The sequence below is a fragment of the Glycine max genome, chromosome 17 (assembly GCF_000004515.6).
Source record: "Glycine max cultivar Williams 82 chromosome 17, Glycine_max_v4.0, whole genome shotgun sequence".
Classification (NCBI taxonomy): Eukaryota; Viridiplantae; Streptophyta; class Magnoliopsida; order Fabales; family Fabaceae; genus Glycine; species Glycine max.
The window spans coordinates 4495030-4510425 of NC_038253.2; the positions used below are offsets into that span (position 1 = coordinate 4495030).

The following is a 15396-nucleotide window of genomic DNA, read 5'->3' on the forward strand; positions in this document are numbered from 1 at the left end:
TACATGACACTCAAATATTTTATCTAAAATAAGAAAAAAATACGACTATCTTTTTTATAACAAATACTATAAAAGAATGAACTATTTTGTTAAAAAGTACAATAAATAAATAAGACTTAAATGACTTTTTTTTAATGTTGTACTTAAATGATATTATTTACATAATAAAACTTCTTTTAAAAAAACCATAATTAAACTTATATTCTTTACATAATTAAACATCTAAATAAAAATTATATATATATATATATATATATATATATATTTATTTATACACACATTAAAAAAATGAAAAATTCAGGGAGGCCCAAGGCCCCCTTGACCTATATGTCCGTCCGCCCCTGAATAAAATCATATATTAATTTAACCAATAAAGTTGCTAATTTAGTTATTTTTTTAGTCGCCAAATGATCTTTGAACATTTTTTTCATGCTTAATATTTGAGATAAACCTTTTATTTCTGTAATTAAAAAATTAAAGATATCAAATTGTAACTTATATGATGTAATTTAAGGGTATGACAACATCCCTGGGTACGACACTAGCATCCCCGCGTGGAGGAACACTGCACCGACGACCCACCACACAACATCGATGAGCCACCACATCACAACGACAATCAACTACACCGCACCACCGCCACATCACTGCAACCACTAGCGACATTGAATGAAGACAACGACAACAACATCAAAGTGCAACGATCGGTACACCTTTTTTCAGATATAGAAAAAAACCGCAAACTGGTACATTAATCTGTACCTTCAGCACTGTAAATATGAGACCAGATGCATCATGCATGGTGTAGGTAGTAGGGATTGTACCAACTTTTGTTGCCTTTCAATTCATTTTTATGCACTTGTTCATTAAACATGCATCATACTCATTGAAACATCCATGGGAAGCCATCACACTACTTTCACAGTGACGTTCTTGTTGGGATTATCTCAACACATTAAAAATACATCTAATCTTAATTAATTCCTCCAGCTAGAGCTACCTCTCTCTGCTCAAAACTTAATTTCCTTGGAGTAACGTTGAGTTGTAAAAGTAGGCGTTGAGCTACCAAAAAAAAGAAGCCTACGTATCCCACAATTGGCTTTTTTGAATCAGCTTCTCCATCCAGTACGCGTAACATCCATTAGCACACGTCAGTTTCCATAATTATCTATCCTAAGCATACAAAATTAATATTAATGCTTCACCATTGCAATTACAGCCTCTGGCTCGTGACAGTGTGTCTCAACATCTGTTGCCCAAAACAAGCACCTGCCCTGCATGTTGTTCTCTTCTAGCTATGTCATGATGTCCTCACCCCTATATATTAATTAATTTGACATCTGATTTGAAAACCCCCCACCCATATGTCTTTGTACGAGACAAAGACTAGGAAATTAAAGGTGTCACCTTCCTAAGAAAAAAATACAATAATTGAGAGGAAATTCAATTAAAAAGGTGGAAGGAAGTAACATAACAGATCTCAAATGCAGAAAAAATTTAGCAGAATGAGCCATACCTTTTCAGACACAGGGAAAGATTCTAGTTAGTGCTACTTCTAAATGGCATGGCTTGATACCATCATTTGAGGCCCCATTCCCTTTAACAAAAGTCATTGCAGCTTCTTCCATCTGAATAGACACGAAACCTGTTAATCCCCAAATTTACTCCCCATTGTTCTTATACAATCCTACCCTCATACAAACCACTTGCACTACTACTAAAATCAGGATGAAACAGGCAGCATCAAAATAGAGAAGAGACAAACCAATAAATCAAGATCGGCACCACTCATATTTTCACAAGCTTCCGATCTTCCTATGGCACTAAAATCCGTACTGGCGTCAACACGATACTTTCTTGAAAGAGCTTTCAATATTAAAACCCGCTGGCCTGGATTTGGGAGAGGAATGTAAAGAAGTCTACTAAACCTGCCAGGCCGTAAAAGAGCAGGATCAATTACGTCAGGTCTGCAAAAATGAGGTGAATACAGAAGCAAGATGTGAAGTTAAATAATATAATAGAGATGACGAACAAGATGTACCTATTTGTTGCTGTTGATCTGCGCCATCTAACTCAATAAGCAACTGCAATTTCATATAGTTGTTTCAGTTTATTAATGTTGTTACGAAGAGTAGGAAGTACCAAGTACATTTCCATATAAAACTTTCTGTAATTATTTGACCTGGTTCAATAATCGTTCAGTAACCCATCCACCTGAAAATGGCAAAAATAATTCTTAATGCACAATTAAACTGACAGCGAGGCATACCAGCTAACAATTGTACTACAAAATCGATTCACTGAGAACTCATAAGCCCTTCATAGATAAAGGCAATTAGCAATGGATAATCTTACACATAACTTGTCTACCAAGTAAACAATAAATGACTTCTCCAAACATGTACAAATGCACAATGATAACTGTACGAGCAACGTGGGAGAGGGAGATTTACAGTATAATAAATATAGGAACACAACAAAAATAGATTGTAAATAATAATAAAGAATAGTTGTTCAGAGAAAAAGAATTCCAGACAAGAATTTTTTTAGTTTACAGAATTGAAATCAATCAATTGTGCCATGATAAAATATTAGAGTTAACAAACATTCTTAAGGAGAGAGAACCACAAACCTCAAAAAAATAGTATAAAAGGTGCACATGCCTTTGCATCGTTGAACATTGCCCGAACTTTTTGCTCACTTACTCCAACATATGGATCTAGAAAAGTTCAGGTCCCTAGCAATTCAATAAAAAACAATTTAAATCATTTAAGAATGGTTTATTATAAACAGAGGAACATTGTTCAAAACCAAAACTAATGAAAAAAAGGATGGAATATTTAGACAAACCTTAATATGACAAAAACTAGCAACTGCAGCATTGGCAACAGCTTTGGCAATCAGTGTTTTTCCACAACCTGGAGGTCCATAAAGCAAAAATCTTGTCGTAAGATCCATCCCAAGACCCTGAAATGAACAATTCCAAATAATATTGATTAGGATCAACCTGTGATATACAACTTGCCCAAATAATTCATGAAACAGCAAAGACAAAAATCAATATAACAAATTTTAAAGTACGGAAATAAAATATAGTAAGAGAATTGGAGAATACACACCAAATTATTTATTAGAGATTTTTGTAAAAAGTATAGAATTACACAGGTAAGGAAGCTGATCCAGTGCTATCAATTGTGGATTGTGGAAAATGGCAGAAAACCAATAATCCACTATATCATATAGCGGATAGCATCATGGGCAAATAGCGAAAGTTGCTTGGCAGTTGAAATATATGATATATATATCAAATCAAATATATATGTATAATTATTAAGTTGTATGCAAATAAAAATAAAATGCATAAAAATTGGCATAATATTAACTCAAAAGTTCAAGTGGCATGAGACTTGCCAGAGGCAACAAGAGGATGCAGCATGCATTCTGCAACCACAATACCCATAGCGGACGTAATAGCAGATAGAGTCGTTATTGCAGACCTACCTTGCAAGTTGCAATATTGCTATAGCACCGCTATAGCTGCTATTTAACAACACTGAGCAAATCCAATTGTAAGGTTGCTCTATATACTCTGGAACATGACAGAAACAAGCTAATAGATGTAATCAGATACAGAGGTTCTTCACTCAAATTTTGACAACTAGATTGATAGAAGAATTTGAAGAGAGAAAAGAGGCCAAAATGAATTGAGTTAAGAAAGAAATAGAAATAAAATTGGATTTGATACATCTTGCAATCGTGTCAGTTGTACAGCTGTACCGGCAACAAAAATAAATAAACTATACTAGATCCTACATCAATCCTTTCCCCAAGTCACATCTCTACAGTTACATATAACCAAGTGAACAAAATAGTGATAGACATTTGAGAAATAATTTCTGTGGGATCCATGGCAGTTAGTTCCTCCCTCATCACACCTCACTCTCCCTCAAAAACCTATACATATTGCTGCTGCCAGTACCCTAACTGCCATGGATCCCATGAGATTTCTTTCTCACATATATCTATCAATTCACTTGCCTATAGACTGCCCTCATACACACACACACACACACACACACAAACTTACAAAAATAAACACTACCATATATATATATATATATATATATATATATATATATTCCAGTCTAACAGAAGTCAGGAAGTCTGATGCATGTGAAATTCATGTATATGATCACTATAAAGCTTGTTAGAAGCTGCATATTGTCCATAAAGGAGTGCATTTATAACTATTTGACAATTGGCATAACAAAGCAAGTAAGCATTACACTTTCATACACTATGAGTCTATCATTGACGTTTATGTTTTATTTCATAGCATTGACTTTCTGTACATCAATTCCTGAAATTAGGTTTGAATATCTGAACTCCATTAATGGTTGTTTTACTATATATTTGCTTCCTAGTTCCTAGTTCCTACCAAAGATGCAGTTCATACACACCTCTAACTCTGCACATTCATCACCAAGCTACATTATGACTTATGATGTTAGTAAATGGAATCTTTAGAAGAGGCAGCAATTGACAGTGAAGATCTGAAAGGATTACCCACATCCTAGAAGGAATGACACCAAGTTCAACATTAGTATTGTTTAAAAATTCCTCTTCTACTTTTTGAATAAATCTGTCCTAAACATAGGATAGCAAATATTGGTATTAACAAATAACAAATGTGACGGGGCAACTTACAATATAGGTCTAATAATAATATTAATGAAACAAATCTAGAGAACCTCCAAATCAGACATTTTGATGGCAGCCTTGTCCACTTCTTCTGGCAAGAAAGGTTCCCTAAAGCAGTCCTCTGGATATGTTATTCTCCTCATCGCCAATTTACCAGCATGCTCGATCAAACTTTTCAAATCAGAGCCAGTAAATGCTTTTGTAGATTTAGCTATCTTAGGTAGATCAGTCGGACCCTGAAGTTTAACATTGCAAGTGATCACGGAAAGGATTTCCTCCCTGGAAGATTCATAGGGCCTGCCAATTAAAATCTTACAATCAAATATTCCAGGTCTTCTAAGGGCGGGGTCAATGGCATGGGGCCTATTAGTAGCTCCATCTGTGATAGATTCTCTCTTTTCAAAGCAATTGCATCAACCTCATCAATAAATATGATCGATGGAGCAGTCCTGTATGCTTTAGAGAAAAGGTCTCTAATATTTTCTTGAGATTCACCTGAAGGAAATAGTAATGACTCATTGATTATAACCAGCCAAACCATGTACAAGCATTCTGAAATTCTTTTAACATTGAATTACCTAGCTGAGAATCCAGAGACCACTTGGGTAACTGAAATGGAATAAAAAGGGAGTCGAGTTTCATTAGCGATAGCATGAGCCAGTCTAGTTAGCCACATGGGGATGGTAGATCGGCAAGAGCAACATATTCAGTTCCTCCTTAACATTCTTCATCCCACCCAAATCCCTAAAAATTGTCACATCCTTCCCCTTAACCTCAACACCACCACAGACTGAACCCTTCCGAAGCTGAACCAGAAGGGCCTCCTCCACTCGACGCCGCCGGAGCACTGGCCTTCTCCCGTTCCTACTGAACCCAGCAATGAGACCCAGCTGTGCCTGAGCCTGTCCCACAAAAACAATTACCAAAAAACTAGGCTAGAAAAAAAAAAAAAGATAACTTCTCAATCTGTTTTTCTAAACTGTTTTTATTTTAAAAAATATATTTTCTCTTGAGAAACAAATCTTATTGAATACACTTATCTTAAAATTGATTTTTCCCTCTTTGTTCTCAAGATGTCCTCACCCGAAACCCTTACATTCATGGAGCTCGCCATACAACAGGTAATGCTCTGAAAATATGTTTATTTCCTTACATACACCATGTACTCACTACTCACTCTACGTTCAAATCTTCATTCTTACCCTATTGCTCTACTTTATGTGACAGGCAAAGTTAGCTTTGGATGTTCTTGAAGTGCCTGTTGGGTAAGTTTCCTTCACAATTTCATACTATTTATTTGAACACTTCATTGGAGCATTATTGCTGCTATGCTTTACTCTCTTTATGCCACCTATTGTATTTGTTGCCAGATGTGTAATTGTTGAGGATGACAAGGTTATAGCCTCAGGCAGGAATCGAACTACCCAGACACGAAATGTAATTTCATCAATCACCTCTTTTCTGTTTTATATTTAGCTGCTCCTTTAATAATCTATTTGTTGTTTTTAACTAATGCTTTACTCGTCTACTTAAACCTTTTATGAAATTTGGCTTTTGTAAGTTTATTTTTCTTGGATAGAATTTCCGTTATCATCATTCACTACTTTTTTACAGGCTACAAGGCATGCAGAAATGGAAGCTGTAGATGTGCTTCTCGGGCAGTGGCAGAAACATGGACTTTCAATGTCTGAAGTTGCTGAAAAATTCTCAAACTGCAGCCTTTATGTTACCTGTGAACCATGCATAATGTGTGCATCTGCTTTATCAATTTTAGGTATGCTCCTTCAAGTCTTCAGTTGATCGATTTATAACACTTGCACTCTTTATACTGTCCTTTCTAATTCATTTGTTTGGGTATTATTTCAGGTATAAAGGAAGTATTTTATGGCTGTTCAAATGATAAATTTGGAGGCTGTGGATCGATACTGTCATTGCATTTAAGTAACACCACACCGCTCAATAAGTATGTCTCCTAACTCAGCACCATCTTTGCAAGCCTTATCTTGATCTTTTATTATTATTATTTTGTTGGGTGCAAGTTATTTACTACTATTATTTTTACTTTGTTAGTTAAATTATTGTTACATCTTGCAATCTTTTGTTCGCTACATCCACTAATGTATGTAAATAATTAATTCTTATTTTTCTTCTAATTGATAGTGAAGTTTCACCCGGAAAGTGTTTCAAATGTACTGGATGTATAATGGCATCAGAAGCTGTTCTTCTCTTTCGAACATTCTATGAGCAAGGAAATCCCAATGGTAAGTTATTTTTATCTGTTCTAACTTGCACATAACCTTCTAAAGCTTTCAGATATTGTTGATATGTGGCCCATATTAGTCCATCGTAATAGTACTTATGCTATTTTAATTTCTTGTCAGCTCCAAAGCCACACAGGCCTCTAGCACGTCAGGCATGAAGTTTAATTTGTATATAACCAGGTTGGTGGCATGAAGTTCAATTTCAATATATATATATATATATATATATATATATATATATATATATATATATATATATATATATATAGGTTGCTTCTCATTATTTGTGTACAAGGTTTTTAATTACTTGTGGCTGAAAGTTGTTTGTTACTAATCCTGTGGTTTGAATTTGTTTTTTGTCTTCTAATATTTGCTGACAGTTACTGATATGGTTATCAGTCATGGCCTGAGGATCTGTGCTACCGTAGCATTTTGGGCAGGTTGAAGCTGTTATTGAATGCCATACAGGGCTTTTTAATTCGAAAAATCAACTTCATGTATTGATTATTAATGTATGATTTGAAAGATGAATCAGGGGTTGCCGTTTGAAATGAATCTTACTGGATTAAGTTCATGCTAATTGCCAAACGGAATTTAAGCTTTTCAATTTTGTTAAATATTTGTTTTCTGAAGGTGCAGTGAGTTTCCATTTTTTGTATACGCAGTACGTAATTCATAGTTATGTTGATATGGTCTATTCGGGGATTTGCACGTTCAACCTATACTACTAATGTACCTTATTCTTGCCATCATTCTTAAAATCTTTAGGTAGTGTGTTATATAAAATACGAACAAATTTTAGACGATCAAGATCACTTTTTTAACATAATGATGGTAGATTTATTTGCAGACTTTTGAAGGTAATATCAATATCTACAGGATCTACCTAAAATTTTACAGTTCTATACGTAACTCATGTTCTTTGGTCACATCGCCCATACAACTCGTCAGTGTCGATTATTGCTTTTTGTCTGAGATTCTCGGAAAACAACCAAAGTTTCAAGGTGTATTCTGAAATGCATTCAAAGGTTAAGCTACATGGATGTACTTATATTTTAACCGGACATTAATTTAATCTTTCAATTACTTACAGGTTTGGCAGTGGGTTTCCTTTCTGTGAAAAATTGGAAGCAATATAACTTTTACTTCATTCACACTGCAGAAATAAAAGCAATTTACACATTACACATGTTACCCATGACGCACTGCTACCATAAACACACTAACCATCTGTTTGATTTGAAGCTGAGCACAAGCAGTAGCCAGTGAAACATTTTTCTTGTTCTCTTCTTCATGTTACATCGCTTATGAACTCCCACGAAAGGGTACAAGTTTTGTTAGTAAAAAACCAAGTTCCGTACGATTTTATAATTAATTATATTTGCTATGTGTGGGTGAAGGGCTTTGACTAAGTCAACGTGCAATGTCTTGTTTCTATGGAATTACAACACCGCGCAGAAGTATCATTCATATTGAAGGTAGCTTTGAGCAAGCCAATATTATTAATATTTAATATTACCAAGTGAAGTGAGACAGGTATAATATCATTAACTTCAAAACAGTTCCTTTCTTTGAATAATACAAGGTGAGACAGGAACTAACTACAAATCATGTATTCCCCTGCTTTGCATTTTTTCAATAAAAGTTATCATTCAACCTTTTCCCGTAACACTGCTGTGGGTACATATACAATGGATGGTTCACTAGAATGGGGTTCATTTGAATCCTTAACTCTGGAATTTTGAATTGCAGTTAATTTTTGCTTCATACTATCTACTTTAGTCTTCAATTTGCTTAGCCTTTCAAATTCCAACTCTGCCGCCTGAGAGTCTCCTTCAAATGTAAAACTTATCAACCTCTTCTTTCTTTTCTTTAACAGTTTCTTCAAGCTCACATCATCACTGATCTCCATAAAGTCCTGAAGGGGAAAGAAAAGTGAAAACTTGTTAACTGGGTTCTTCTCAATCCAAAACAGTTACAAGTGCAGAAAATTATATAATGAAAAATGTTAACAAACATGGGCCCTCCTTTCTTCAAGTGACTGAGAAAAAAATGCTCTCTTTGAAACTCATATTTGCCTTGTTTACTACTACTTCTCAAGCATGCAATGCTTATAGAACAGGACACTATTAGAAAAGCACCATGTTGCCATTTTCTCCTGGAGGTGGAGGAATTTCTGGTTGTCTTTTCTTGTTAGATGACTTTGTTTTCTTTCTTCCATTGACATTTTTAACATCCTTCTGGAAATGTGTCATAGTAATTTTAGAGGTCTTTGATTTCAGAAGATCGAAAATCTCCTGATTTTGTAATCTGGAGTTCTTTGTAGAAGTGATACTCTGAAGCTGATCTGCTCCTCCTTCTGCTTGATACTGAACAAAATCCACTCAAATTAGAGTTCATTGCAAATTCCATGGGCTAGACAATTTCTGACTGTGTGACACAAAAAGGAAGTATCTTCCAAAAGTATGTATAATTTACAAGGCATAAAGATAAGAATTTTTATCATATAACTTACAAGGCATCTATCTGTTTTTAATTATCAGGCAATGCATATTAAATGATGTTAGTTATTGCAATCTAAACTTACCACAGCTCTTTAAGTCAAAGCCAGACATTGATCAAGATAAATTTTACAAGCAGAGAAAGTAAAGTTTAAACACTTTTATAAACAACTAGATGATGTATAGAAGGGATGGCAGTTATGCAAAGAGCTACACATGGGATAATTTCTGGTAAAAATAGAGGAAGACAAAATAAACTTGCATAAATTGGACAATGAGAGATCAAAATGTGGCACCAAACCTTTCTGTTTTTAAGTGCTAAGTAACGTGCATTTTTGAACCATTTGCTGACCTGCATTTTCTAGCACAAGTTAGTAACCGAAAGTCTGAACAAGTAAAGAGTTTTGAGACATGCAAAAAGATCAAGACAAAAGTAATTGGAATAAATATGGGGACCAAGATAGTGTGCATGAAAAGCAAATACAGCTTCATAAGCAAATTCAAATGAAGATAGACAAAAGTCATCACCTTCTCAGTGTCAAGTCCCAGCTCTTTTGAAAGACCCTCTCTTATAGATCTTGGAGGAAGTTCGTTCTCAGCAAACACTTGGCGAAGCTTCTGGCTCATTTCATAAGAAGATAGAAGGGAGATAAATTAAAGCACATAAAACTCCTTTATAAATAAAATGACCAAGAGTTTCTGGTAGTACCTCAACTGCATCATGTGGAATCCTAAAACAATGCCTTTTGATTTTTATGCTTGAAGAATTTTTTCTTGTCATGTCGAGGTGCTCATTATTGGGGTGCATATTCTCACTTTCATGCAAAGTCATAAGAGAATCAACAGCATCAGACTCCTTTTCTCTTCGCTTTCTTTTGCCAGGACCCCAGTCTTCATCTTCACTCAATTGTTCATATGCAGGAGCATCCTTCCCAAACATTTCCTGAAAAGATGAACTAGGATGAAACTTCTTTTGCATGATCAAAACTATTCTCAAATTAGGACAGCAAAAAAAATCATGAACTCTATTTTTTAGTAGTATTTCCATGCATAATGATTATCTGTCTACATCACATCCAAGGGTAAGTGGTACATCTATTTGGTAATACAGGTTTTAAATCAATACACTAAAGCCTACAAAGGAGACACATATTTACCAACCCAATTCATAAAAGTAGATATCAAGATTATATTTCCAGTGAGAAAGAGCAACAGTGTGTCTGTAAAAAGACTGGTAAAATGAAAGCCTTAAAGTTTAAGATAATCAACATTGGGTCAGTAACTTAACTTCCATACCACCACGGAAGTTGTAGCTTTAAAATTCAGGACTTTAATTTGCTTTTATGAAAGACAACTTTATATACTTACATCATAAAGTTTCTTGTAGTCAACGGCTTTTCGCTGCCTACAGCCACAGGCTTTGTCCTCAGACTCATCAGAATCTATGCTGCTTTTGACAGAAAAATATTCATGACTGACACCATCTACTGGAGAAGATTCACCATCAGAAGAACACAGACTGGTAGAACTGGTTAAGTCCTCAGATGCACTATCATTTGCTCCTTCTGTGTTGATATTGTGGCTGTCTTCTTTCCTCTCTGGGTCATAATCATCATCTTCAGAATCATCAGATGGCCATTCTTCTTCAGGATTCAGTAATGCAGTCTCACCATCAGGTATAGCAGCCTCTTCTTTGAATACATCCTTAAATTATGGTAGAAAGGAATTAATTGAACCAATAGGAATATATGGATTTGAATTCTTTAAAGTGAGGAGTACAGTTTAGAAAACAAAGTCTAATGATTAATAGTTGAAGAGAAAATTGAGAGTACATTCTCATACACACACACACACACACATGTGCACTCATATTTTATAAAATTCTAATATGGTGATATATATGGATAAAAACCTGCCAAGTACTGTGCAAGGAGAAGTGAGTTCCAAGATGAGCATTCGTTGCCTCCAGTATTTCCATTTTACATTCACAAAATTTACAAAACCAGCCCTGCTCTCCAGGAGGAACTGCAATTTTATTAATGAAGTCAATGCACAGGAAGTTGCATCTTAACAGAAACCTTGAAAAGCAACTTAGGGAACTCACTATTTTCAGTGTCCAAAGGAGGATCTAGACATTTTTGGTGAAAAGCACGCTTGCATGTACCATTGCATAGTATAATATCATTATCTGGAAGCTCTTCACGCACAGTGCACTTTACACAGAATATCTAAATGTAGAAAAATAGAAAAGTGAATATACAGTTTTTAATATGTTGAGCCTTGTCACTCCATACAACTTCAGAAAATGAATCCCTAGCAAAATAAGATAAGATGTGAAGCAGGCTCACAGGTATTAAAATGGAAAGAGTACAGAAAACATTTAAATGCAATGAAGTATTCAAAGTGTTGATACTTTCTCACATGTTCATGGTAAACAGATCCATCTGGAGCAATGGCAGAATCTTCAATGCTACTCAGTGAACCAAGAGAATCCAACTGGCGAATGACATCACGAATACCAAGTCTACATTTTAAAATCTGCTTCCTTGCTCTTTGAAGCTCCTTTTCTGGCTTAATCTTTTCTCGACTGTTAAAGGAATTTCCATCAATGCAAAAAAAGAGTAATGATGAGCCACGGTGCTATTTGTCAAGGGCTAGTGTTGGGTTAAAATAGCTAATAATTGTTTTGAGATAAGATCACACTGCATTGCCGCAAGCTGTTATCCATGAAAAATGTTCGGAGAAAGAAAACCATCCTGGTTTATAATCAACCATATAGCAGCATACTATACCAATTTGGAAAACATAAATTCAACTTAAATGAGTACATAAAAATTCCTGATATCACCAAATTCAATTTAAGTAATACTAAATAAACCAGCCATTTATATACTTATAATTCCTTTAAATGATATAGTCCCCTAAATTTTTCATGTGATAAATTTCAAGTGACATAGAGCATGCCTTTCTTATAATAACAATAGCAAAAATCAATTAAAAAGTATCCCATACCTCTGACCTTTCCAACCTTCTCCAGAGTAAGCATCAATAAGGTTCTGCTCTAGCTTCATTTTAATTAAAAGATACCTCGTTCTCCTCTGCAGGCGTGAAGGATCATCAAGATCCACATTATTCCTTTGCCTTTTCTTCTTTCTCTTCCTCTTCATTTTGGGAAGCTTTACCGCCCCATCAGCATCTCCCCCCTCTTTTCTAGAGCTAAGAGAAGCTTTTTTGCCTTGTAACTTTGAGGATGGCTTCAGTGAAGATTTTTTGTTCTTGATAGGCAATTTTTTTCCAATAATCAATTTCTTATCTGAAGAATCCTTAGGTGGCCCTTTGACCTTGAGAGAAGAGATAACTCTCTTCCTTGATATATCAGTGCCAGCATTTTTTGTGTGAGATTTTGATCCCACTTTCACTTTTTCCTTCTTCCCTTGGCCCTTCTTACGCACCTTCAAAGGACTGGATTTTTTAGATCCTTTTTTGTTTAACTTCTTCTCACTATCCCGCATACTGATATATTATGTACCAATCCTGAAAATTAAGCACAAAATGGGATCAAGTTACATTCAAGTTAATCCTATAGTGATAGTCTAGATTGAACCATTCCAACACAAACACAAATTCTGCATAAAAAGGACAACGATTGGACAGAAATTGCACTTAGCAATGAAGATTAATGTTGCTTCTATCCATTGTTCAAATATTATTACTCAATAACCTCGATCATATTAAGAGAAGAAAAATGCTGACCCGTAAAGAAAATGAGCACGACAATTGATCAAATACTTGAAATCAAGGCAGGATGAAACAGTGCCAAACATTATACGAATTGGCAAAGAGTGGAGCATTCATTACATGGATAGTACTCGTAGAAGAAATAACATTGAATCATGAATCACTTGATGAATTGAGCAAAAACGAAAAAGTCAGGGTATGATGCTTAAGACCCTGATCATTTAATCGCAGATAAGTTGTAACCAGTTACTCAAATCGAGAAAAAAAAACAAGAACTGGTGATCAGAAGAAGAAGAAGAACACACACAAAACACCCCAAGTTGTAAAGAAACTAAAAAAAAAAAGGCCATAACAAGATGAGGCAAAAGACCTTGAGTTTGAATCCAAATGTCAAACCCCACAAGAGTTTAAGGCCAAAAAAAACGAAACCTGTAACTGAAGAGGAATAAGGTGAAAGATCAGAACTTTCTAAGACCCTGAAGCTGTGTGAACATGTTGAAAGTGCATGAGTTGGAAGGATTAAATAGGTGAAGTTTGATTGAGATATTGGTTTGAAATTGAAATTGGGTCTCAGATTCCCAATGTTGATTGGTGGAACCAGTCGCCGCCAATTGCCACCCCAAGCGCCACCAACGGTTTGCTAAGCTTCTTGTTATGTTGCCATTCCCATTCTATGAATCTCTCTCTCTCTCTCTCTCTCTCTCTCTTTTCCTTTCTCTCTTTGTGTGTGGTTTTATTGTACAAGTAATTGTGGTGGCAGAAACTGAAACGAAAAACAAAACATTGGTTTGCTCTTTGGGAAAATCAGATTCCTTGGTGAATCAATCATAGGCACTGTTGCCAATTCTGTGTAGCCAATGTGTATGTGTGTGTGTCTCAACTGGTCAATGTAGCATGGAAGCAAATATGCTCGGCTTATATACAAGAAAAAAAAAAGAAGAAGAAGAATCTTCATGTGATCTCCAAATAGATTTAGCTTAGCAGAAATTACCGATTTAAATTACTGTCTGTCGGGCTATGCTTGCTACAGTTTGGTAAATGGTAATGTTGCAAAAATTTAAACAGGAATAGGTAGTACTAACAATTTTGGTTTTATTTTTGTTCTTCTGAATAGTAATGTTTTTATTTCATTTATCTCTCCTGTTTTTATGCTTTAATCTCATTCAAGATAAAGCGATTACCAATGCAGATGTTTGTAACGAAATCATCTTCAAGAATCAAACTTTTAATTAGATAATATATTTAAATTTATTCGTGACAAACTCTTTTGATTTTATATTCATTTTTTGAACACTTTATTTTATTTATATGCATAGTAATCATTGAAAGTTTACTAAAACATATCTTGAAAAGTCACTTTAGCATATCATAAATTGACGTATTTAGAACTGTGATAAGGAGTGTTTAATTTTGTTTTATTCTTAAAAAAACTAATCTAAACATGTATCAAACTTTATATAAACTTGGGTGCAAGTATAATTATATTTTTTTTCAATAGATTTTGTAAGAGATTAGAGAGAAACAATAATATAACGATGTTGGTTAATCGACAAGTTGTTTTCTTTAGATTAACATTATGATGATGATTCCTTCTTCAATATCTAAAAATCAAAGTATATTAGAGGTTTAAAAATAGGAAACACGGTCAAATTGTGATACATATCACATAGATAGTCGTATGTGTACCAGTATTTGGTATATGTATGATATACGTATGTCATCAATTTTAAAATAGTTGTGCTTTCACACCAATTTTAAAAGTATCTATATCAAATCAAATTATATTAGACCCTGTTTCGTTTTGAAAAAAAAAATTGTTAATTATAGAACATATTAAGAGGGTAGAATGATTGTTTCCAGAAGGGATAATACTTCAATCCCATGAAGATTAGATAGGTACATCATCTTCAGCATGAAGTAACAGTTTCTGTGATTCTAAACTGAATGAAATCATGTTTGAAACTTGAAACATGGAACACGTCCACAATGTGACTGTGAATAGCAGCATAACACTTGGAAATGATTTATCGGGTGAAACTGAATCCTTTTGCCCCACTACCCAAATAATCTTAACTTTTGTAAGTTGCAAAAAGAAAAGAAGAAGAAGAAAAAAAAGGCATATGGAAAATTTGTTTTAATCAATCCGGCTTTAAGAATAGCAGTATACCACCTGGCAAAATTTTGCTTAATAGTGC

At 34.6% G+C, this 15396-nt stretch overlaps 2 protein-coding genes and 1 long non-coding RNA gene across 7 annotated transcripts; 1 reads left to right on the plus strand and 2 right to left on the minus strand.

Annotated features, from left to right (window-relative positions):
• The first annotated feature begins 609 nt into the window (after nt 1-609).
• LOC100817106 (tRNA-specific adenosine deaminase TAD2) lies at nt 610-7657 on the plus strand. 2 transcript variants are annotated; one of them, XM_003550597.5, is made up of 9 exons: nt 610-746; nt 5775-5822; nt 5929-5966; nt 6072-6138; nt 6316-6475; nt 6568-6664; nt 6862-6962; nt 7083-7142; nt 7343-7657. In XM_003550597.5, exons 2-8 carry the CDS (start codon nt 5775-5777, stop codon nt 7118-7120), a joined length of 549 nt encoding a protein of 182 aa, XP_003550645.1. In that variant the 5' UTR covers nt 610-746; the 3' UTR covers nt 7121-7142; nt 7343-7657. The 2 variants fall into 2 exon arrangements, with proteins under 2 accessions (XP_003550645.1, XP_014624851.1); XM_014769365.3 differs by lacking the exon at nt 610-746 and having other exon boundaries at nt 5655-5822; nt 7362-7657.
• LOC102665860 (uncharacterized) lies at nt 813-2705 on the minus strand. Its single transcript, XR_003265120.2, has 6 exons — nt 2633-2705; nt 2183-2214; nt 2042-2084; nt 1766-1928; nt 1517-1628; nt 813-1411 (listed from the first exon to the last, which is right to left on the minus strand). It is a non-coding gene; the product is annotated as an uncharacterized lncRNA (long non-coding RNA).
• An 813-nt stretch (nt 7658-8470) lies between the features above and the next one.
• LOC100817639 (pathogenesis-related homeodomain protein) lies at nt 8471-14323 on the minus strand. Of its 4 annotated transcripts, none has more exons than XM_041011361.1 (11): nt 14193-14323; nt 12476-12997; nt 11885-12050; nt 11568-11691; nt 11376-11488; nt 10832-11167; nt 10173-10406; nt 9992-10081; nt 9765-9815; nt 9104-9331; nt 8471-8880 (listed from the first exon to the last, which is right to left on the minus strand). In XM_041011361.1, the coding sequence occupies exons 2-11, from the start codon at nt 12973-12975 to the stop codon at nt 8611-8613; spliced, it is 2112 nt and encodes a 703-aa protein (XP_040867295.1). In that variant the 5' UTR covers nt 12976-12997; nt 14193-14323; the 3' UTR covers nt 8471-8610. The 4 variants fall into 4 exon arrangements, 3 of the variants coding, with proteins under 3 accessions (XP_040867295.1, XP_003550646.2, XP_014625613.1); XM_003550598.5 differs by lacking the exon at nt 14193-14323 and adding an exon at nt 13631-14121; XM_014770127.3 differs by lacking the exon at nt 14193-14323 and adding an exon at nt 13217-13363.
• Nucleotides 14324-15396: the final 1073 nt, after the last annotated feature.